Source organism: Kogia breviceps, chromosome 12, assembly GCF_026419965.1.
Source record: "Kogia breviceps isolate mKogBre1 chromosome 12, mKogBre1 haplotype 1, whole genome shotgun sequence".
NCBI classification, from domain to species: domain Eukaryota; kingdom Metazoa; phylum Chordata; class Mammalia; order Artiodactyla; family Physeteridae; genus Kogia; species Kogia breviceps.
This window is the reverse complement of record NC_081321.1, coordinates 30399104-30424658: the sequence shown is the minus strand read 5'-3', so window position 1 is coordinate 30424658 and position 25555 is coordinate 30399104. Positions and strand designations below refer to the sequence as shown.

Genomic DNA, 25555 nt, shown 5'->3' with positions numbered 1-25555 from the left:
TGTATATTAACACATATATGTAGAATCTAGGAAAATGGTACAGCTGAACCTATTTGTAGGGCAGGAACAGGGACATAGATGTAGAGAACAGACATGGACATGGATGCACTACCATGTGTAAAACAGATAGCTAGTTAGAACATGCTGTAAAGCACAGGAAGCTCAGCTTGGTGCTCTGTGATGACCTAGATGGGTGGGATGGGGGTTGGGGGTGGGAGGGAGGTCCAAGAGGGACGGGATATAGGTATACGTATAGTTGATTCACTTTACTGTACAGCAGAAACTAACACAACATTGCAAAGCAATTATATTCCAATAGAAAAATAAGTTAAATAAACAAAACAAAACAAAACCCAAAATATTATTGCTCATTGACAATGCATCTGGTCACACAAGAGCTCTGATGGAGTTGTACAAGATTGATGTTGCTTTCATGCTTGCTAACACAACACTCATTCTTCAGCCCGAGGCTCAAGGAGTAAAATTGACTTTCAAGTCTTGTTATTTAAGAAATAATACATTTCCTAAAGCCACAGCTACCACAGATAGTGATTCCTCTGATGGATCTGGGCAACGTCAATTGAAAATCTTCTGGAAAGGATTCACCATTCTAGATGACATTAAGAACATTCGTGGGGAGAAGCCCAAATATTGGCATTAACAGGAGTTTGGAAGAAGTTGATTCCAACCCTCACGGATGACTTTGAGGGGTTTAAGACTCCAGTGGAGGAAGTCACTGCTGATGTTATGGAAATGGCAATACAATTAGAATAGGAAGTGGAGCCGGAAGATGTGACTGAATTGCTGCAATTTCATGGTAAGACTTAAATGGATGACAGGTTGCATCTTATGGATAAGCAATGAAAGTGGTTTCTTGAGATGGAATCTACTGGTGAAGATGTTGTGAAGATTGTTGAAAGGACAGCAAAGGATTTAGAGTATTACATAAGCTTAGATGACAAAGCCACAGCAAGGTTTGAGTGGGTTGACTCTGATTTTGAAAGAAGTTCTAACTACAGGTAAAATGCTGTCAAACAGCATTGAATGCTACAGAGAAATCAATCCTGAAAGGACAAGTCAATTGATGGGGCAAATTTCATTGTTGTCTTAGTTTAAGAAATCACTACAGCCACCCCAACCTTCAACAACCACCACCCTGATCAGTCAGCAGCCATCAACATCGAGGCAAGACTCCACCAACAAAAAGATTGTGACTCACTGAAGGCTCAAATGATAGTTAGCATTTTTAGCAATTGAGTATTTTTATATTAAGGTATGTACATTGCTTTCTTAGACGTTAATGCTATTGCACACTTAATAGACAACAGTATTACCTCCTCCATATGGTTACTTTGCAGAATTAAAAATGGGCCATATTTGAGAAATGGATAAATTATAAATTTATACATATGTTTATTTTCAGTGTGGTAATCCTAATTATCTCAACCATAGTTTATTTCAAATGCAACTTTTGTGATATATCTTGTCAAATTCTAGAGTAAGAATTAAAGTAATTTTGAAGTCGTATTGGAAATGTTTCTTCACTCAGTATTTTTAAGGTAGCTTGAAATTGTCCACAAAGAATATTTTTCATTCTGATTGATTGATTCAAAAATATTCAAAAAATGTATAACGTGCTAGTCCCTGGAAAGGAAGCTTGAAATACAATGGCAAGAAAAAACAACAACAAGCAACCCTTGTCCTTTTCTCTAATAAACATGTAGTTTGTGGAAAAGCCGGACATTAATCAGATGACTGTATAGGTAAATATTTCATGATGTGTTCTAAATGATAAATATGAGAGAGTACCATGAAGAATCATAATTTATATTGGGTGGAGGTAACTTTGGGACTCTTTGAGAAAATTCCATTTTAGCTTAGACCCAAGTAATGGTTTGTCAGCCAAAGGGTAAGATTTCCAGCAGAGCACACAGCTTGTATAGGGCCCAAAGAGGGAAAGAGTGTGTCTGGTGTGTGTTAGTTAACAAGGGGATGGGAGTGGGGGAATGATTGAGATAAAACTTTGCCAGATAAAGGTGGAAAAGTCTGCTCAGAGAGCTTGTTTGGTGTTGGGCTTTTGTAGACAAAGTTAAAGATTCTGTGTTTATCCTAAATGCAAGGGAAAGCCTTGAGTAATTTTAAGTTTTGAACAAAATTAATTTCTTTGATGTTTTAAGTCCATTACTCTCTCTGCTGAATGGAGAATCGATTGGATAGGTCCAAGAAGGTGGATCTATGGATTGGATAGGTGGAAGAGGGAGAAAGGAATAAATGCCAATGTGCATGTCCAGGTGAGAGAAGAGGTTGGCTTGGACTAAGGTGATGCCTGTGTAGCTGGATTGAAGATTTGAGAAATTTTTTAGAGATAGCATTATGCAACTTGATAATGGATTGGATAAAAGCTCAGGAAAGGGAAGAGTCCAGGACAACTTCCTTGAGCACTTTGGGTGGATGATGGGTCACTCATTGAGTTGGGAAAAATTACTGGAGAAACAAGTTTGATTTGAACTTGTTAGAAATGCCTATGAACATTTAAGTGGATTTCTTCAATAGGAAATTTGTTACAGTGGTGTGGAGTATTAAAGAAAGGTCTTAAAATTATTTCAGGGTAGCATTAAGCATAAGAGTTAAAAAAAAAAACAACTGTAATGATGCTTGTATATTTCTAGAAGTAGTAAATGCTTGTTTTTTTCCCCAGAAGTTAGATTTGTTTTGTGCTTGATATAGGTGGAATCTCTCCTAAGTTATTACCCTGAGTAATTACAAAAAATATTTTCCCCAAGTTTATATCATTCGGTGCATTGAAAGAAATTTTTTTCTGTTGAGTCATTTATTCATTTTGCAAGCCTTATGAAATATAATTTGAAAAACTACAATTTGGTATTACATTTACCAGTGATCGTATGAAAATTCATGTTTTAATAATATTTAGTCTCTGAGTTTTAGTCAGCATTTATTTGAAATATACACATTTCAGGATTCTACTATGTATTTAAGTACATCAGAATGTTTTATGGTAATTTGTGTTTTGTTTTAGGTGCTTTGGAAAAATGTCTTAAAGGAGTGATTTATTTCTGTGGCAAGAACAATAAAAAAAATTTGCACTTAAAAAAAAATGAACAATGTCTTTGTCCCATGTTCTTGGAAAACCACTTTCTCCTAAGGGCATTTTAATATATGTGAAGATGCTTAATAAGTATTTCTGAACTCTGCAAAATGAAGTGGTGAATTAACGTTTTCACCAAGTAATATTTAAAACTGTTGACTTCTTGATTTAATGTGAATTACTTTGATCCTCCACCTGCTTCAAAAATTGTTAACATCTCCTTTCAGTTAAAAAAAAACATCTAAAATACTGATTTTAATTTTTAAATTACTATACAATTTATACCCTTTATATATTGCTTATCATCATTGAATAATTTTAACTTCCTTGATTTATGATACCTCATCTTGTTTACCTTTAAGCTAAATCATGTAGGTTATGAGTGCTTGAGTCTATGAATTGATAAAAATGATTGGTTTGACAAAATAGTTAATATACAAATAAGTGATTTAAATTACAGGTGAAAGTGAAAGTGCTTTACTTTACTTCAAGCCCTATATAATATGTTATTTTGAAATGTAGCTATTTAGAAATTGTGGTACACTTTTATATAATAAGAAGGAACCTTTTTTCCCCTTTAGATAGCAAACTGTGTTGTCAGTCTGGATCTGTCTTTTGCTTCATCTAATCATCTAATGAATCTCAACATCTAATACATGGTAGATACGTAGTAGATGCTTAGTAAATATTTCCTTAGGAAATTATCCACCTGAATAACTGAAGATACAAATAGAGATGTTGTATTACAATATTGGGTACATAGAATTATCCAGTTTAATAGCACTTTTCTGGGGCAGGAAATGTTGAAGGGTTTTAATAAGTAATAGTTCTGTGACTAGAACAAAAACTTCCAGAAGTCAATTTTTTAGTCTTATAGTCCTTTAAAAACAATTTTATGTTGTCTGGAATTCTCCCACATTTGGCCATTTGTATTAAAATGGAAAAATTTGCTTTCTTGTTAAGTCTTGCTTGTGATCTGCAGTTTCTAGTTATTTTTCACCCAGGTTTTGAGCTGTTTTATTAATTTTGTTTGTAGGATGCTGTTCTGATGCAATTTTGTGCAAACAAATTGGACAAGAAGGACTTCTTTGGAAAATCAGATCCTTTTCTTGTATTTTATCGAAGTAATGAAGATGGCAGGTAGATTTATTTATCTTTTATGAATTTTAAGACTATTATAAGTATGACTTTAAATTATCACTTTTTCTCAGATATTCATATTAAATTGATAAAAAGTAAAATATTTTGGTATTCAAAAAATTGATTTGATTTTTTATTCTCAGTAATGTGTAACTTTATAGGCATTTTATATGTTTTGTTTGATATTTATAATAAATGATTTTCAGCTTCATATAAACATTTCCTCTTTGCTTTTCCTAAAATTATATTATTGCCTTAATAGAATGGAAGATTTATATGTTTGTGGAAATCTAAAATTATGAAACTATTTTGTTATAGAATTGAACCCTTAAGCCAATTTCTTGAAGAAGAATATGGAGTTTAGGGGTTGCTTTTTATACTACAGCATTTTTTCAATGATATCTAACATTCAGGAAAAATTTTCATTACCCTCTAGTAATTTGAATATTTTACCAGTTACGATTAGACTGGTTTCTATGTGATTTGAAAATGTATTATAGAATATAATTCATTTTAATTTTTTATTGAAGTATAGTTGATATACAATATTATGAGTTAGAGGTGTACAATATAGTGATTCACAATTTTTAAAGATTGCACTTCATTTATAATGATTTTACAATAGTGGCTGTATTCCCTATATTGTACTATATCCTTGTAGCTTATTTTATACAAAATAGTTTGTACCTCTTATTCCCCTACCCCAACATAGCTCCTCTCTCCCCTTTCATCACTGGTAACCACTAGTTTGTTCTCTATATCCATGAGTCTGCTTCTTTTTTGTTATATTCACTAGTTTGTTGTATTTTTTAGATTCCACATATAAGTAATATCATACAGTACATGTCTTTCTCTGTCTGACTTATTTCACTTAACATAGTATCCTCTAAGTCCATCCATGTTATTGCAAATGGCAAAGTTTTCATTCTTTTTTATAGCTGAGTAGTATTCCATTGTACAGAGTATAATTTAATACATATGATTCTACCATGAAATACATTTTATTGTTATCTTCTATGATTCTTATTGTATCATCAGTAGTAATGAAAAAGTTTAGTGGTCAAATTTATGAGCTAAATAAGGTCCTGCTGCCTAGGTGTAAACCATGACCCTGCTACTTAATAGCTATGGGACCCTAAGCAAGTTTTTAAACTCATATGACACTCAGTTTCCTCATCTGTAAAATGGGCTATGATCATAGTTATCTCCCAGGGCTGTTGAGAGTATTAAATGAGTTACTACACAAAAATCATCTAGAAGCTTCCCTAACATAATAATTATGTTAGCTGTTATTATTATTATCTTATGGTATAATGTTTCCTCTTCTGTTTTCCTTAACTGTGCATAATAAAATATTAGCTAAAGAGAAAATGTCATTTGGAGATTAAAATGAGGAGAATAGAATGTAAAAAAAATGTAACCTGCTTCACTTATAAGTGAAATTATACATGTTAATGTTATGTAATAAGTATAAAATGGTACATAAAAATACAAAGTTTGCTATTTAAAGTGATTATACTGAGCAATATAAAATGAAGCTTTACATAGTGTATGATTTTTGCTGATACAGCTACTGAGCAGCTGTTGGTTATTTTTGGTTTGGTATCATATCGTTGGATTTTGCATGCTTCTTTTCTATTTTGGTGGTGAAAATGTTAGAGTAGCATTTGTATCTGAACACTAATTTACCCATGTGAAAAATACTGGACAGTGGAGAAAATAATCATATTTTCCAGTCATTTCACAGTTAGGAAAAAAACTAAAGAATTGTTCAAATTTTCTTGAATTAAAAAGTTTTTATGTTTCCTCCTGTTTGAATGACTTATTTCCTGAATTGTCTATTTTATTCTTACTAGTTTTCTTAGAAGTATTTGTTGTACAATTATAGAATTTCAGGCTATCATACATTTAATGCTACTGGTAAGAGATATATTACAAAATTTATTATGCTTATAAAAATGGTATTAACTTGTTGATTAAATAAAATATAAACATTGAGTGCAACTAATCCAAAAATCTCAAATCACTTAAAAATAACTATTGTTAAAATTTTGTGAATCTCATTTCAGAAAACTTTCCACTTGCATATGCACACAGAAAATAGTTTACCAGCTAGATCCAAATATATATATTAGGGCATATGTATTAATATATATGTTTTCTTCTGATGAGTTTTGAATGAATAAAAATGCTTTTCCTCCTCAATTTTTATGTGTGTCTTTGTAACTGCAAAGATTTTATCTTCATTTTTAACATGTATTTGAACATGGAGCTACTTCAGAAATTGCTTGTTGCCTAGTGTTTGAGGCTCATATTATAAGAAAGAGTAAAACTTAATTTCTACTGTAAGCATTAATGAAAATCCAAAATAATATATTATAATAAATTCTTATTTTCTTGCTTTCACATTATTTAGTAATTTGACCTGTATTCATAATTAGGTAATAATTTTCCTTTGGAATAACTGTTTTTTGGTAATTGGCTTCATTTACAGTATTTTAGCACAGGTTATTTAATAAAAATATTTTTCTTATAATACTATGTGTTATACATATATACATACACATTTATATTTATATAGCAATACTCCTGAATAGTAGAAAGAGCTATCTCAGACTCCTGTTAGAATTTTCACTAATTACACTAGTGCTGGGATTACTAGAGAGATTTTGCTGTCTATATCACATCTAATGCTTTACAAATGAGAATGATTAATAGAAAACAGATGACTACCTCACTTACAAGTAGCTCACTAAAAAGGTGAGTCACTTTATTAAGAGAAGAAGTTTCAAAGTATTTAATTACTATGGCTGCTAATTCTAGGAATATGACAGAAATTTTGATTTAACTGTAAGCAAAAAGGCCTAGAAGTCAGTAGATTTTTGAGCACGTTCGTTTGAAGATGGTTCATTGGTCACTCTATCTCTATCTAGCTCTCTATCCATTTACTCTACTATCTATCTATCTATAATCCATCTATCTATCTTCTACCTACCTATCTAGATACCTATATACCTAGGTATCTGTATCTATCACCATACCAAAGATTGGTATATATTAGAATATGATATAAGAGAAGAACAGAAAGTCCCTTTGTAAATCTTTAAGAATATTTAGTGCTATGAAGATAGTCAGATGCCTGTTTATGAAAACAATATGCATACTTTTGTCCCTATGAATTTTTCTTAACCATTTTTGTGTACTTTTACTTTTTCTCATTTGATTCCCTCTGTTTTTCTCCTGCCTATGTCTCCCTTATCTCCTCTAATTTTCTTCCCTCTGCTTTAGATATTTTGATTAACCTTTTATTTTTTATTTTATTTTTTCTTAACATCTTTATTGGAGTATAATTGCTTTACAATGGTGTCTTAGTTTCTGCTTTAAAACAAAGTGAATCAGTTATACATATATGTATGTTCCCATATCTCTTGCATCTCCCTCCCTCCCACCCTCCCTATCCCACCCCTCTAGGTGGTCACACAGCACTGAGCTGATCTCCCTGTGCTATGCGGCTGCTTCCCACTAGCTATCTATTTTACATTTGGTAGTGTATATAAGTCCATGCCACTCTCTCACTTTGTCACAGCTTACCATTCCCCCTCCCCATATCCTCAGGTCCATTTTCTAGTAGGTCTGTGTCTTTATTCCCATCTTACCCCTAGGTTCTTCATGACCTTTTTTTTTTTCTTAGATTCCATATATATGTGTTAGTATATGGTATTTGTTTTTCTCTTTCTGACTTACTTCACTCTGTATGACAGACTTTATGTCCGTCCACCTCATCACAAATAACTCAATTTCATTTCTTTTCATGGCTGAGTAATATTCCATTGTATGTATGTGCCAGATCTTCGTTATACATTCATCTGTTGATGGACACTTAGGTTGCTTCCATGTCCTGGCTATTGTAAATAGAGCTGCAATGAACATTTTGGTACATGACTCTTTTGAATTATGGTTTTCTCAGGTTATATGCCCAGTAGTGGGATTGCTGGGTCATATGGTAGTTCTATTTGTAGGTTTTTAAGGAACCTCCATACTGTTCTCCATAGTGGCTGTATCAATTTACATTCCCACCAACAGTGCAAGAGAGTTCCCTTTTCTCCATACCCTCTCCAGCATTTATTGTATGTAGAGTTTTTGATGATGGCCATTCTGACCAGTGTGAGATGATATCTCATTGTAGTTTTGATTTGCATTTCTCTAATGATTAATGATGTTGAGCATTCTTTCATGTGTTTGTTGGCAATCTGTACATCTTCTTTGGAGAAATGTCTATTTAGGTCTTCTGCCCATTTTTGGATTGGGTTTTTTGTTTTTTTGATATTGAGCTGCATGGGCTGCTTGTAAATTTTAGAGATTAATCCTTTGTCCATTGCTTCATTTGCAAATATTTTCTCCCATTCTGAGGGTTGTCTTTTGGTCTTGTTTATGGTTTGCTTTGCTGTGCAAAAGCTTTTAAGTTTCATTAGGTCCCATTTGTTTGTTTTTGTTTTTATTTCCATTTCTCTAGGAAATACTGTCTTGATTACTGTAGCCTTGTAGTATAGCCTGAAGTCAGGGAGCCTGATTCCTCCAGTTCCATTTTTCTTTCTCAAGATTGCTTTAGCTATTCGGGGTCTTTTGTGTTTCCATACAAATTGTGAAATTTTTTGTTCTAGTTCTGTGAAAAATGCCATTGGTAGTTTGATAGGGATTTCATTGAATTTGTAGATTGCTTTGGGTGGTAGAGTCATTTTCACAATGTTGATTCTTCCAATCAAAGAACATGGTATATCTCTGTATCTATGTGTATCTTTATTTTCTTTCATCAGTGTTTTCTAATTTCCTGCCTACAGGTCTGTTGTCCCCTTAGGTAGGTGTATTTCTAGATATTTTATTCTTTTTGTTGCAATGGTAAATGGGAGTGTTTTCTTAATTTCACTTTCAGATTTTTCATCATTGGTGTATAAGAATGCCAGAGATTTCTGTGCATTAATTTTGTACCCTGCTACTTTACCAAATCCATTGATTAGCTCGCATAGATTTCTGGTAGCAGCTTTAGGATTCTCTATGTATAGTATCATGTCATCTGCAAACAGTGACAGCTTTACTTATTTTCCGATTTGGATTCCTTTTATTTCTTTTTGTTCTCTGATTACTGTGGCTAAAACATCCAAAACTATGTTGAATAATAGTGGTGAGAGTGGGCAACTTTGTCTTTTTCCTGATCTTAGTGGAAATGGTTTCAGTTTTTCACCATTGAGGACGATGTTGGCTGTTGATTAACCTTTTAGAGTCTTCTCTATCCTCTATCTTTTTCATGTCTTTTGCTCCCAGTGATTCTTACATTGCTTTGGGTGACTCAACTTTCAGAGCATTTGACCATATTATATACACACATATTCTCTTGAGCTCTGTAATTTAGTAACATGATTTTCTTTAGATAGGTGAGGATACTTACCAGGAAGAGTATGGCACTAATACCATAAATATTAAATTGAATACATGATCCATTTATATTATGTTTCTGTTTGATCTCTTAATGCTGAGAGAAGGCAAGAAAGCCTGATAAGAGGAAAATTGACTCAAGGCCCTTTCAAAATGAGATTATTTCCTTGTGGGGGTTACTTACAGTATGTTCACTATGGTAGTTATTAATATTCTCATTTTCATTACTACTAGAGGGATCCCTTGAATTTAGAACACTTCATGACTAAGGTTTTAGTGAAGGTTGAGTTTAGGTATTGTTCTAATCAAGATTATTTAAAACATTTTATAGCTCAGTAACTGCTGCATAAATTTGCATTTAGGCAAGAACATTTCCAGGACCTGATTGATGTCTGGGGATTGAGTGATTCAGTGGAAACAATACTGGAATTTGTATCAGAAAACCTAGTTTAAGGCTCCATGGATTCTACCCCTTTTTATATATTCTTGAATTGCTGTGTTTCTTCCCTCTAGGGATTCTTTAGGTATATAGAGTCAACAGTTTAAAGAAAGAAAGAACCACATACTGAGTGGCCTCACTATAAATTTATTATGTTAATGTTAAATAGGCCCTTAGCCCTCCCCAGGAATCTTACTCCCTTTCCTTAATCCATCAGTTTTCCCTCCTTCCAGACACTAGCACTTTTGCCCTCTTTCTTCTATGCTGGTTATCTTGCTTTCTATTTAGAAAGAAAATAGAAGCAATTGGAGAACTTCCTCAAGATCCCATCACAGCATCTACCCTTGTGCTCGGCCTTCCTGAATGCTCTGCAGTGACTATGTGTGCTCCCAAGGCCAACCCCTCCATTGATTCCCTCTATCCCATCCACTTCCATCTACTTCAGGACATTGCTCTATCTTTTATCCCCTTTCTTTCATGCATCACAGATTGTTTTCTCTCTAATGTACATTTTCCTTTAGCATTCAACCTTGCTGTTATTTCTTTCATGTTGGAAAAAATTTAAAAGTAACAAAAAACAAACCTTTCGCTTGACTAATCTTTCCCCTTTAAGCTATCCCCAATTTCTCTTTTTCTCTTTACAGCTAAACTGCTCAGAAGTGTTGTTTATGCACTCTGCCTCAGTTTCTCTTCTCTTTCTTAAACCCATTCCAACCAGATTTTTGTCTCCAGCACTCCAACAAAATTCTCTTTCTTAAACCCATTCCAACCAGATTTTTGTCTCCAGCACTCCAACAAAACTGCCCTTCTCAGGGTTACTGATGACCTTCATATTCTTAGTGACACATGGATAATTTTCACTGTATCAATTTGTCACCACAATTTTTATAGAGAGTATTTACAATGCAGCTTTAGGATTTATTGAATTTGCAGATCATTTTTAGTAATCTCATTGCTTTATGTTATGATGAGCTAATCTTTAAAGTTTTAAAACTGCAAATCTCTTTTTATTGACTGATATAGCAGCAACAGAGGGACTGGTAACATGTACTCTGCACAAAAAGAAACAGAAAAATTACTACTAAAAATATAACTGAATCATGAAAATAACTGAAACCTTTTTTTTTACAGTTTTACAATTTGTCATAAAACAGAAGTTGTCAAAAACACTCTAAATCCTATATGGCAAGCATTCAAGATCTCAGTCAGAGCTTTATGTAATGGCGATTATGACAGGTAAAGTAAATGACAACTTTTCTGAGTTTTGAATATTCACTATAGATTTTGTATCCAATAATCTAAGTTGAATTTTAAAAATTAAGTTGGCTTCTTTACCAATGTAAGTGTGTATTTATAAAAGCATAGCTGATTTATTCAGAATATTTTAAATAACTTTTTTTTAGTCCACAATGATTTGGGGAGGAGGGATAATATGAGAAGTTAAAATTTGGTTTAACTAATTTTTCAAGAAAAAATGTGCAAAGTGCTAAAAATATATTGAATATTTGTTTAACATATTCAAAAGTCATCCCAGAATTTTCATTGCCTCAAGATTTTCATTTGGTATTATCTTTCTAGAGAGGAATAAGTAAATATACAAGATACATAAGATTATGACTACATATGTTATAAACCCTGATTTACTCCTGAGAATCCTATTTGACATCACTGCTCCCATGGTTGCTGAATTATAAAAGTTCTAGAGATGCAGAACAGGGAAATTCTGGTGTTTTACAAATAAGTGGGTGAGGTGGCCCTGAAGATCTTCCCACAATATATCTGAAGATTTCTTAGTATCAAAGTTGTTTTCTTTTTCTTATGAAAGTTGATTTTAAGATTATAATACAAAAACCCCTATTCACCCCCAAAGATACTTTTTTGTCTTATTACTCATATATTAGAAAAATGAAGATTTATTATATTAACAAATATCATAGAAAGAACTATTGATTGGTATATGTCATTAAATTTACTTTAAAATTTATTATGCTACTTGACTGTCACTTTATTCAATTAATAGTATCATAACTATATTTAATTGGACTCATTATAAGAAAGTGATGCTTATAATATGGTTCCTAGTTAGCAGCATCAGCAGCACCTGATGAAACTTGTAGAAATTTAAGTCTTGGGCCCAACCCAGGGCTACTGAACTGGGAACACTGGGCATGAGGTCCAACAATTCACATTTTGACAAGCCCTCCATGTGATTCTGATCCATGCTGAGTTTGAGAAATACTTCTCTAAGATAATGGTTTTGAAGAGTGGAGGAGTAGCTCTATACCTCTCCATTGAGAAGCTATGTCAAACTATAAATGCTTTTCCCATATACTTTCCTACTCTGTTTAAAGAATTAAAAATCCGTATGGCGGTCTTCCCTGGTGGCGCAGTGGTTGAGAGTCCGCCTGCCGATGCAGGGGACACGGGTTCATGCCCCGGTCCGGGAGGATCCCACGTGCCGCGGAGCGGCTGGGCCCGTGAGCCATGGCCGCTGAGCCTGCGCAACTGGAGCCTGTGCTCTGCAACGGGAGAGGCCACAACAGTGAGAGGCCCGCCTAGCACCAAAAAAAAAAAAAAAAAAAAAAAAAAAAAAAAAAAAAAAAATCCGGATGATTTTAGAAACCTCTTTTAAGATATAAATTGAGGAATAATATTAAAATTAGCAAAATCAAGTTTAAACTATTTTGCAAAACCTGAAAGCATACACTATTTTATCTAAGAAAATCTATAACTTATTTTTTAACATTCAATCATATGTTAGTTTGGTCTTACTAAGTAACTTCACTCTGTGTGTATGTTTTCCCCATGGACAGAACAGTCAAAGTAGAGGTGTATGATTGGGATCGAGACGGAAGGTAAGGCATTGTCTTGTCTTTTGTTTTTGCTCTTAAAACTTATAATGCTTTAAGAAGCAAATATACTGAAATGACCACATTTTCAAATTTTAATTTTAGATTGAATACTTTTTGTCTTGTTTTTCTAAGCATTACTGAGGTGTTCACATGAGATTTTAAGAATGATTGTATTTAACTTGTGAAATAAAATAGAGGTCATCCTCCTTTCTAGTAATATAGTAAAGATTTTCAGCTTGGACTTGATGAATTCTCATTATGCACAATTTACAGATTCTTGTTTTATATCTAGAGTAGTGATTCTCAAATTTCTATATCTCATAATCTCTCTGAAGATTCCTATAACCTTTCTACGCCTATCATCCATGGGAACACACCTGAGCTCCCCCTCCAGAAAGAAAAAAAAGACACACACCTCACAAACAAACAGCAAAACAAAACTCTGGAATTATGTCTGGTGATTGCCAATAAAAATTGCCAAAAAAAAAGCAGAGCTCCCAAATCATGGTCTTCCTCTGCATACCACAGCATGTTAATGAGTAAAAGAGTGGAACACACTACTTTTTCTTTTTCTTTTTCAAGTATTTTTCCACTGTTTCTACTGTTTTAAGTAGGACTGATATTGAGGTGTTTTTAAATGACGTTAAGCCAAGAGACCCAGACATGCTCAAATCTCACCTTGCTCTAGATAACTGTTTCTTTAGGTGGTTCCTGAAGGGACTGAATATACATAGATACCAAAGGAGAATGACAAGTGGGAAATCAAAGGCACTTAATTTTACTGGGCTAGTGTTCTCCATTCCAGCCTAGAGCTCACTGGTAAACGGAGCTGAAGCATTAGGTTAAAGCTCAAGATCTAAGGAAGGCCATTCTCTCTGTGTTTTATATAAGCCAGCAGCCAAGCCCCAAAAGGTGAAAATGTCTAGATACCCAAGCACTACTGTTAATACAGGAACAAATTTGACTGAAAAAGTGGCCTGTCCTGAGGAAGCACCTCCCCTTATTTCTTCAGCTTACATGGGTAGAAAAATTCATCAAGGCAAGGCCCTCCACCAGCAGAAAGATTGTGACTCACCAAAGGCTCAGATGATGATTAGCATTTTTAGTGATTAAGTATTTTCTAATTAAGGTATGCACATTGCTTCTTTTAGACATAATGCTATTGCAAACTTAATAGACAACAGTACAGTGTGAACATAACATTTTAAAATGAAATAGAGTTGACATACAATATTGTTAGTTTCAGGTGTACTACAAAGTATTTTAACATTTGCATTGATTATGAAATTATCACCCGGATAAGTCTTATAACCATCTATCATCATAAAAAGTTATTACAATTTTATTGAATATATTGCTTATGTTGTGTAGTATGCCATGACTTAGTTATTATATAATTGCAGGTTTGTACCTCTTAACCACCTACACCTATTTCACATACCCAGTACCTGCCTACATCCTGGCACCCACCCAGTTGTTCTCTATATCTATGAGTCTGTTTTCATTTTGTTTGTTAGTTTTGTTTGTTTGTTTGTTTTACATTATACATACAAGTGAGATCATGAGGTATTTGTCTTTTTCTGTCTGACTTACTTCACTTATTATAATACCCTCTAGATTCATCCATGTCACAAATGATAAGATTTCAATTTTTTAAAATTTCTAAGTAATATTCCATTGTGTGTGTGTGTGTGTGTGTGTATCATCTTCCTCATCTATCAAATGAAACTTGGGTTGCTTCCATATATTGAGTATTGTAAATAATGCTGCAATGAACATTGGTGTGCATATATCCTTTCAAATTAGTATTTTTGTTTTCTTTGGGAAAATACCCAGAAGTGAAATTGCTGGATCATGTGGCGGTTCTTTAATTTTCTGAGAATTTGTCTTACGGTGTTCCATAGTAGCTTCACCAATTTACAGTCCCACCAACAATACATGAGGATTCCCTTTGCTCCATATTCTCACCAACACTTGTTATTTGTTGTCTTTTTGATGATAGTCATTCTGAACATGTGTAAAGTGATATCTCATTGAGGTTTTGATTTGAAATTTGCCTGATGATTAGTGATGTTGAGCATCTTTTTATGTGCCTGGTGTATGTGCCATCTGTATGTCTTCTTTGTAAAAGTGTCTGTTTAGGTCCTCTCCCATTTCTTATTCTGTTTGTTTGTTTTTATTGTTGAGTTGTGTGAGTTCCTTCCTTATTTTTGATATTAACCCCTTTTCAGATATATTGTTTGCTAATATCTTCTTTCATTCAGTAAGCTGTGTTTTTATTTCTTGATAGTTTCTTCTGATGTACAAAAGCTTTTTGGTTTGATATAGTCCTGTTTGTTCACTTTTTCTTTTGTTTCATTTGCCTGTGGAGACAGATCCAAAAAAATACTGCTAAGATGAATGTAAGAGAGCATACTGCCTACTTTTTCTTTTAGGCATTTTATAATTTCAGTTCTTACACTTAAGTCTTAATCCATTTTGAGTTTATTTTTGTGTATGGTGTGAATAAGTAGCCCAGGTTGATTCTTGTGAATATAGCTGTCCAGTTTTCCCAACATTATTTATTGAACAATCTGTCTTTTCTCCATTTTATATTTTTCCCTCCTTTGTTGTAGATTAATTGACCATGTAAATGTGGGTTTATTTCTAGGTTCTCTCTTCTGTTCCACTGATGTATGGTTCTGTTTTTGTTCTAGTACCATAATATTTTGATTACAGTAGCTTTGTAGTACACTTTGAAATCAGGTAGAGTGATACCTGATGCTTTCTTCTTCTCTCTCAAGATTGTTTTGTCTATCAGAGATTTCCATACAAATTTGGGAGTTATTGAACCTAGTTCTGTGAAAAATGCCATTGGTATTTTGATAGGGATGATTTTGAATCTGTAGATTGCCTTGGGTAGTATGGTCACTTTAACAATATAAATCCTTCCAATCCATGAGTGTAGTATGTCATTCCATTTTTTAAATTTCATCTTCAATTTCTTTCAACAATGTATTATAGTATTCTGAGTATAAATCTTTTACCTCCTTGGTTAAATTTATTCCTAGGTATTTTATTTTTTTGATGCAGTTGTAACTTGGATTGTTTTCTTAATTTCTCTTTCTGATAGTTTGTTTTTAGTGTTTAGGAATGCAACAGATTTCTGTATGTTAATTTTGTATCCTGACACTTACTGAATGTATTTGTTAGTTCTAATAGTTTTTGATAGCATTTTTAGAATTTCATAGATAGATAGATAGATATAGATATATATAGTATCATGTCATCTGCAAAGAGTGACACTTTACTCTTCCTTTCCAGTTTGGATTCCTTTTAATTTTTTTTTCTCATCTGATTTCTGTGGTTGGGACCTTTAATACTTTGTTGAATGAAAGTGGCAGAAGTGGCCATCTTCTTCTTGTTCCTGATCTTAGAGGAAATGCTTTGAGCCTTTCTGCATTGAGTACGATGTTGGCTGTGGGCTTGTCATGTATAGCCTTTTTTTATGTTGAGGTATGTTTGCTATATATCCACTTTGTTGAGTTTTTATCATAAATGGATGTTGAATTTGTCAGTAGATTTTTCTGCATCTATTGAGATGATCACATGCTTTTTAACCTTTGGTTTGTTAATGTGGTGTACTACATCTATTGATTTGCAGATTTTGAACCATTCTTGCATCCTTGGGATAAATACTATGTGATCATGGTCTATGATCCTTTTAATGTATTTTGAATTCCGTCTGCTAATATTTTGTTGAGGATTTTTGCATGTCTGCTTATCACTGATATTTTCCTGTAATTTTCTTTTTTGTAACATCTTGTCTGATTTTGGTATCATAGTGATTCTGGCATACCTTCCTCTTCAACTTTTTGGAATAGGTTTGAGAAGGATAGGTGTTAAATGATTGTGTTAAATGTTAAATGATTAAATGGTGGTTAAATGCTTAAGTGATTTAAATGATGGTGGAATTGACCTGTGAATCCATCTGGTCATGAACTTTTGTTTGTTGGGAGTTTTTTGATTACTAATTCAGTGTCTTTACTGGAATTGGTCTTTTTTTAAAATGTCCTCTTGATTTAGTCTTGGGAGAGTGTACATTTCTAGGAATTTATCTATTTCTTTTTAGTTGTCTATTTTATGTTAGGTTGTTTATTTTATTGGTGTATATTGTTTTTAGTATTCTCTTATGATCTTTTGTATTTCTGTGGTATCAGTTGTAACTTGTCCCTTTCATTTCTGATTTTATTTATTTGGGCCCTCTTTTTTTTATTGATGAGCATGGCTAAATGTTTATCAATATGTTTATTATTTCAGAGAACTAGCTGCTGATTCATTGGTCTTTTCTGTTTTTACTCTGTTTCATATATTTCTGCTCTGATACTTATTATTTCTCTCCTTCTACTATCTTTGGGTTTTATTTGTTCTTCTTTTTTTAGTTCCTTTATGTGTAAGGTTTGATTCTTTATTTGAGAGTTTCTTGTTTCCTGAGGTAGGCTTGTATCACTATAAACTTCCCTCCTAGAACTGCTTTTGCTGCATCCCATAACTTTTGGATCACTGTGTTTCCATTTTTATTTGTCTTCAGGTCTTTTTTAATGTCCTCTTTGGTTTTTTCAGTGACCCATTGATTATTTAGTAGCATATTGTTTAGCCTTAACATTTTGTGGTTTTGCAGTGTTTTCCATGTTTATTTCTAGTCTCATACTGTTGTGGTCATAGAAGATGCTTGATATGATTGCAGTCTTCTTAAATTTATAGAGACATGTTTTGTGGCCAGCATGTGATCTATTTGGAGAATGAACATAACTTTTATATGCACTGCAAAACCAAAAAATTCATGTGACTCACTTTATTGTGATATTTACTTTACTGTGGTGGTCTGGCACCAAACTAACAATACCTCCAAGGTATTCCTGTACCTTGCTTTCAATATGTTATAAAAAATGGATGAATCATTCTTAGGTAAAAGTCTTATGTAACAAGAAGTTTGGTAATTTGGTAGAGATGAATAAGTGTATATTTTGAAAGAATCCTAAGAGACATCAAACAGGCTAGTGAAATGTGTAAAAGAGCTGTCTCATATTATGTGAATTAGAGTGAGAGCAAAGGCAAGTGAAAGAGAGTAGGGATAGATTGAAAAGTAGAGTTAGAGAAAGACATCATTTATGAAATGTAGTTCAAAGAAGTGAAGCATTTGATTCATTAGTTTTAGGAACTTTTTTCAATTAAAAATGATTCTTGGAGACATGAATTTAGCAGCAAAGAAAATATTTGGATATATGATTTTATAAGTTTGTGTTGTCATTGGATCATCAATTATTTGGGAGAAAGATTGGCAGGTGGTAGATATGCCATCATGAATAGCACATTCAAAGGAAGCCTGAGGAGTTCAAGACTGTCTGACAATAAAAGGGTGAAGTTGGGAGGGAAAAGATTGTTAGGAGAGCTTTAAATTTGTCTTCAAAATGAATTTTACAATTAGTAGAGTAATGAGAGGAATGCATTTTAATTATATAAGTGGCCTAATAACTTTTTAATGTTGGGGTAAAAATGCTTTCTTTAATGTGAAATATATCTCTATATTTGAATATAAAATATTTTAATGTGGAATTCTGTATAATCCATGTACACTAAAGCAGGTTTTTTTAAATGTAAGCAAAATTATCATTTTGTGAAGACTTATAAAAAGCAAAATTAAAATCATCATTAAATAAGTTTGATAATCCTTTCAACTAAATAATATATGAAATTTGAAAGGCAATTTAGTATCTGATAAAAATGATGCTTAAAAGTTATAATATAATGCAGATATAAGTTTTGTAATACAATAAATAGTCACTGTGTAGATTGTGATACAAGTTGATACATATGGTATATTAACATATTGCTATTACATTTTTGCATTCATTTTTATATATTTGGCATAATTTTTCAATGTAGATATTTTCTTAAATCAGAGTGAACATGATATGATACTCGTGTTTTATGATACAATGTAATTATCAGCAGAGACTTTTCTGTTCTTTGTTTTCCTGCCATCTTTAATATTTGCCATAAATCCTATATGTGTATCATTATTAAAATTGTATATCTAAGTGTATATCTGAGTGCTTTTGATTCTTCTTTTTAGAAAACAGTATCTACTTGGTGGCTTCCATCCTTTTTTTTCTTTGACAGCTAGACTTAGCTTTGTTCAGTAGAAATACAATGTGAGTCATATGTGTATTTCAAAATTTCTAGTGGCAACATTAACAAGTAAAACTAAGTGAGTGAAATTGATGTAATAATAATTTTTAAAATTTAATCTTATACATGCAAAATGGTTTTTTTTGGTTTTTGGTTTTTGTTTTTGCCATATGCGGGCCTCTCTCTGCTGTGGCCTCTCCTGTTGCGGAGCACAGGCTCTGGACGCACAGGCTCAGTGGCCATGGCTCATGGGCCCAGCCGCTCTGCGGCATGTGGGATCTTCCCAGACCAGGGCATGAACCTGTGTCCCCTGCATCAGCAGGCGGACTCTCAACCACTGCACCACCAGGGAAGCCCACAAAATGTTATTTTATTATGGAATCAATATAAAATTATTAAGGAGAAAATTTTAAATTTTTTATATTAAGTCTTTGAAATCTGGTATGTATTTCATGCTTATGGCACATCTCAGTTGAGACTGACTACATTTCAAGTGCCCTATTGCAACATCTGATTGGCAGTTATCATATTGAACAGCACTGTATAAAGTTTAATGAAATTGTTGATGTGAAACAAATAAACTGCCAGATATTTCTCCAGCAAGGATGGCTTTATTTGGGATCAGTGGAGAATCTCAAATCAGAGTCTATAACCAGGGCAAGCCACATGCAAGTCCCTGCAGGGCAAGGGAAGGGGCTGCTTTTACAAAGAAGAAAGAGAAGTTTGGAGAGCTACAGTAAAGAAATAATCTGTATTTGTTTTTCTCTTTCTGATTTATTTCACTCTGTATGAGAGACTCTAGGTCCATCCACCTCACTACAAATAACTCAATTTCGTTTTTTTTTTTTTTTTTATGGCTGAGTAATATTCCATTGTATATATGTGCCACATCTTCTTTATCCATTCATCTGTCGATGGACACTTAGGTTGCTTCCATGTCCTGGCTATTGTAAATAGTGCTGCAGTGAACATTGTGGTACATGACTCTTTTTGAATTATGGTCTCCTAAGGGTATATTCCCAGTAGTGGGATTGCTGGGTCATATTGTAGTTCTATTTTTAGTTTTTTAAGGAACCTCCATACTGTTCTCCATAGTGGCTGTATCAATTTACAGAACCTAGGGGAAGGATGGGAATAAAGATGCAGACCTACTAAAGAATGGACTTGAGGACATGGGGAGGGGGACGGGTAAGCTGGGACAAAGTAAGAGACTGGCATGGACATATATACACTACCAAATGTAAAACCGATAGCTAGTGCAAAGCAGCTGCATAGCACATGGAGGTCAGCTTGGCACTTTGTGACCACCTAGAGGGGTGGGATAGGGAGGGTGGGAGGGAGACACAAGAGGGAAGAGATATGGGGATATATGTATATGTATATGTATAGCTGATTCACTTTGTTAAAAAGTAGAAACTAACACACCATTGTAAAGCAATTATACTCCAATAAAGATGTTTAAAAAAAAAGAAAGGGCTTCCCTGGTGGCGCAGTGGTTGAGAATCCGCCTGCCGATGCAGGAGACCACGGGTTCGTGCCCTGGTCCGGGAAGATCCCACATGCCGCGGAGCAACTAAGCCCGTGAGCCATGGCCGCTGGGCCTGTGCGTCCGGAGCCTGTGCTCCGCAACGGGAGAGGCCACAACAGTGAGAGGCCCGCATACCGCAAAAAAAAAAAAAAAAAAAAAAAGGAAGACTGTGGCTTTTCATTGTCTGAGTCCTTGCCAGGAAGGAAGATGAGTCTTCTCCTTTGGACTCTGCTATTGTTGCAGGGTTAGAGAGCTTCCTCTGCTGATCTCCTGGCTGTATTTAATTGAGGTTTCTGTTTAATATGTTTTTAACAAAGACCATATAATATGCATATAAGTAACTTTATATCAATTGTTTTATTTTTAGATCAGTTTTACTTGTCTGCATTCGATACAAGTTTAGAGTTGTCCCCTTACAAAGTGGAAAAATGGTCAGCCATCTATATTATTTAGTCTATATATTTAACAATAGGAAACCAATAGAGTAATCTAACGTTTCAATCTAGAGAGTATTTCAGTCAAAAATTCAAGTGAAAAATGGTTGACAGTGTTACATGCTTATATTGTGTTTTACTTGCTAGGGTACATCAGATAATTGAGGTGATATGGTATTTACAGATTAGGAACTTCAGGAATTGGTGTGATCTTAGGTTAGAAATCTGATGGTATGTCTGACTCAATTCATCAACTTGAAATTAATTCTGTAGCAAACATCTGTGCATCTATGAGGTATACAAAAATGTGGTAATGCTGTTGGGCAAGCAACCAGCTGACATTAAAATGGGTACCCTGAGCTACTTTAAAATAAAAGAATTGTAGTCATATGTACTTTTTAAAAATTTTAACACATTAACAGTGATTTGAGAGTGCAGAGACATCGCTTCACCTTGGTATGAATAATTGGTTTAAATGTACTTATGTACTTAATTTCAACAAGTTACACCACTTTTCTAAAATCATTCCCATAATTCCTACTATTTCATCAAGTGATGTGAAGGAAGAATATTTAAATCTCATTTTAACAATTGAAAAGCTGAAGTGTTAAGAAACTGACTTGTCTGGGTTACAAAACAATCAGTGGTAGTATCCTTGAAAAGCTTCAAATTCTTCAGGTGGCTTCAGCTGACTTAGTAGCTTAATTTAAAATTCAAGGAGCATTAATGGAACAGCTCTGCATTAAAACCAAGTGGTTCTAATGTGGGACTGATTGTAAAAGGTCCACTGAGTAAATTTGTATCTCCCAGAAAATGATGATTTGATGAAATGGCTGAGCTACTGAACTGACAGTCATAAAATCCTGGTTGTGATGTCCTCTGAACGTAGAGTAAAGATTTCATCATCACTCTGAATTTTTCAAATGTAGTCATTTAAAATAGTGATACTCATTATAAGTAAATAAATGTATCTGTGAAATGCTGTACAAATGCTATCATTTTCTAGTATGTCACCTTTGAAAATAATATTTGATAAATGCATTTGATGTTTTATTTACATGATTATATGTCATCATGGTATGAAATAATTGATTCCTAATTCAGTGCTTCGCTCAAGAACTTAACATTGTCTGAGACATAACTCATTTACCAGGAGGCTTTTATATAAACCTTTATATTTTTCTGATTATTTTAATTTCCTCCCTTATTCTAATTAATCTTTCTCTAACAATAGCCCTCTATTTACTTGCAGTTAACCTTCAGTGTCCTAAACACGTATTCAATAGATAAGAGTCAGCATCTTTCCTTATTCCATTACCTATTACTTCTTTGAAACTTTAAAAAAAATGCTAATAAACAGAATTTCATAATCTACATTTTACTTAATACTATTTTTTCTTCCACCTACTAAAAGGTTAAGTAATGATTTTTCTCACATTTAGCTTGTGTTGTCCTCTTTTCCCCTTCAATCTATTACTCTTGCTTTCATGAAAGAATGATTTAATTAGTATATATTTGAAAACTGAAGTGGCAATCAATTTTTTACTTCTGTATGTTTTTATTTATCATCCAATAGAAATTCTGTTAATTAATTTTGGAAGAAATTGTTATTGAACATGTATTATGTGCCAGACAGCTTGCCAGGTGATGTGACTTAATGAAAAACTCCAATCTTTATACAACATTTTAATTTTTCTTAATATTTTTATCTTTTACTCACTTTGAATGATTTTAGATTCTCTCAGATCTGTATTTCAAGGAAAAAAGATTTTTCTTAATTTCAATAAGATTTTGAAGAAAATTATATAAACATTTCAAATTGGCACTTAATTAAAAGATATATGCAGGATAAATTTTGGGAAGTGCTATTCTAAGCCACTATCAACTATGCAGTTTCAGAGTTTGCCCTGCTCTCTTCTATCACCATATATTTGCTTAGATAGCCTCAACACATGGAAAACTTCTTCTGTGTTTATTTTTGCCTGTTGGTTTTCTATTCTGGCTCAATTTAAATGCTGTGAATTGTCTGAAAGATTTCTTTATATGTCTAAATTCATTTAATGCTTCTCTCTTGTGTGTTGCACTTGCCATTTAGGAATATTTATTAGCATATCTAACATAGTATGTCTTATATTGAAATTATTTCTTTCTGCTTTATATTTCATATTAAATTGTAAACTCCTTGAGGTTAAGGACTGTGCTTTGTCTTATTATTCTTCACAGTACAGATTATAATGCCTTTAGTGTATTGGGTTAGCCAAAAAGTTCATTTGATCTTATGGAAAATCCCGAACTAACTTTTTGGCTAACCCAATAGTAGATTCTTGCTGTGTTATTTCATTGTTTTAGAAGATAGTATTTAAAATAACCATGTTGTCTATCTAATGAACTCTCAGTTCTCCATCGGTGTTTGTTATTTATCTCCTCATTTCCACCCTTTACTTCAAATTGTTAAATTATCTTGAATACTATTAGAGCTTTTATTTCTGTAGTGAAACTTCAGGCATTTAGTAATTAATTCAGCTGTCATTTGCTTACTCTTTTTTAAATTTATAGACATCTTAGATTTTATATTTACATATCTATGATCTTCTTGTCATACAGCTTAATTAAATTCATGCTTTATTCCATGTTCAAATTCTGATGAGTTTTACCAACTTCATGTAGAATTATCAAATTCAAATTTAAAAATACATTTATAGTGTAAATTTTTATTTTTGATCACCTTACTATTTGCTTCCATTACAGTGTCATCAATCAAGTTTGGAAAATAAGTTAATTTCTAATTTTTGTAATAAGGTAATATTAGAATCCTTAGAGCTGAAGGGACCTTTAGAGTTAACTCTTTATTTTACAAATAGGAGACTGAGCCCTAATATTTGCTTATGTTCAATTTTGAATTAATCATCAATTTTACCCTTAAATCTGCCATTCCTCTCATGAGTTTTATTCCATTGTAAGATTACCAGGGGTAAGATTCCAAAGGTTTGTCACCTGTCAAAATAGATGAGAGCAATGGGAATAGGGTCCTGGAAGTTCTTTTCTTTTCCAAGGTCAACCTTTTAATTGCTGGATTGTGGGGTGGCCTTGAGAGCCTAGGGGAAGTTTCCAGAAGCTGGGATTATTAGGAAGGGACACAAGAGACTCTGAACAATGGCTAATTATTAATAGGTGAGTAGACAAATGTTTTTGTATTCTTATATTTACTTTGACTCTACTGATTTACACCTCTTGAATATCATCTCTAGACATTATAATAATCCCAGGCTTGCACACTTGAAAGATCATAATCATATTGATGCCTCCCTTGCTCTCATCCACCACTTTAATTGCCAACTCCTGCATCTGTAAGCAATAAACAATGAATGGATGCCATTATTGTGATTAGAATGAATTTTCTAAAGTTAATTCTGTAATTATTTGCAGTTTTCACTAGGTTAAAAGATGGAACAAATATGGGTATTTATGGAAAAAATTATAAGTATTTATTACTAGGCTGAAATTGGTGTTTTTTACAACAGTATCATAATTTGTACAATAATGTAATGGGGATAAGTTTTTTAAAAGTAAACTGATACTGAAAGAGTAGTAAAGAGAGCAACAGAGCAGTAGAAAATATTTTATACAATGTAGCTTAGGAAAAGAGAAAAGAAATCAGACTTAAAGAAAGCCTGAATCATAGAAATGGATGAAAGAATTTATAGAGTCATAGAATTTATATATTTATAGAAACAGAAGAAAGGGAATTTACAGGGAAGAACTGTTGAGAATAGGACAAAACATTCTAGTAAGCTCAGGAATTAGGGCAAAGGAATGGAGCTGAGGTTTTATAAATGTGTGTTAGAAAAGATGTGGGTTATTAATCCACCTTTCCAAAATAAATAATTTTATATCTCTAGTGTCACCATTGCTGAATTAGGATTAACTTCTTGGCATAGGAAAAAAATCTCAAGTTATCTGCAAATGTTACTTTTTAATTTGGTCTGTAGACAATATTTAATATTAAAATCTATCTCCCAAACCCAACATTATACATTAACTCAGGTTGGCACCCACTAAAGAGGTAGCTGTTTTTTCAAGAACAACCAAGTTTCTACATTTGAATGAGAATAAGAAGAATGATAGATTGAAATATAACAGATACTTTCATATGACTTGAAATAATTTATATATAAGATTCAAACTAACTTAAAAATTAAAGTTCATATCATTGAAGTAATTTCCACATAAGTAGAAAGAAAAAAACATAAAGAAAAGAAAATAGATGACTATGAAATAATCTCTCAGTTTGAAAGAGCTTTCTAAATGTAAGAGATGGAACTAAAGGGTCCATTTAAAAAATAAACTTCGTAAGTCAAAGTGTACAGATCTTATATATACAGCGCAATTGATTTTCACAAATTGAATATACTCTATAACAAGCCCTTGCATCAAGAAACAGGTTTAACAGCACTG

At 33.1% G+C, this 25555-nt stretch overlaps 1 protein-coding gene across 1 annotated transcript in view; it reads left to right on the top strand.

The window, feature by feature from the left end:
- The window catches only part of CPNE8 (copine 8), a 249780-nt gene that overhangs the window by 134144 nt on the left and 90081 nt on the right, over positions 1-25555 (top strand). Inside the window, 3 exon segments of the mRNA XM_059082256.2 lie at positions 4143-4246; positions 11247-11351; positions 12929-12970. Coding sequence (XP_058938239.1) covers positions 4143-4246; positions 11247-11351; positions 12929-12970 — 251 coding nt within the window.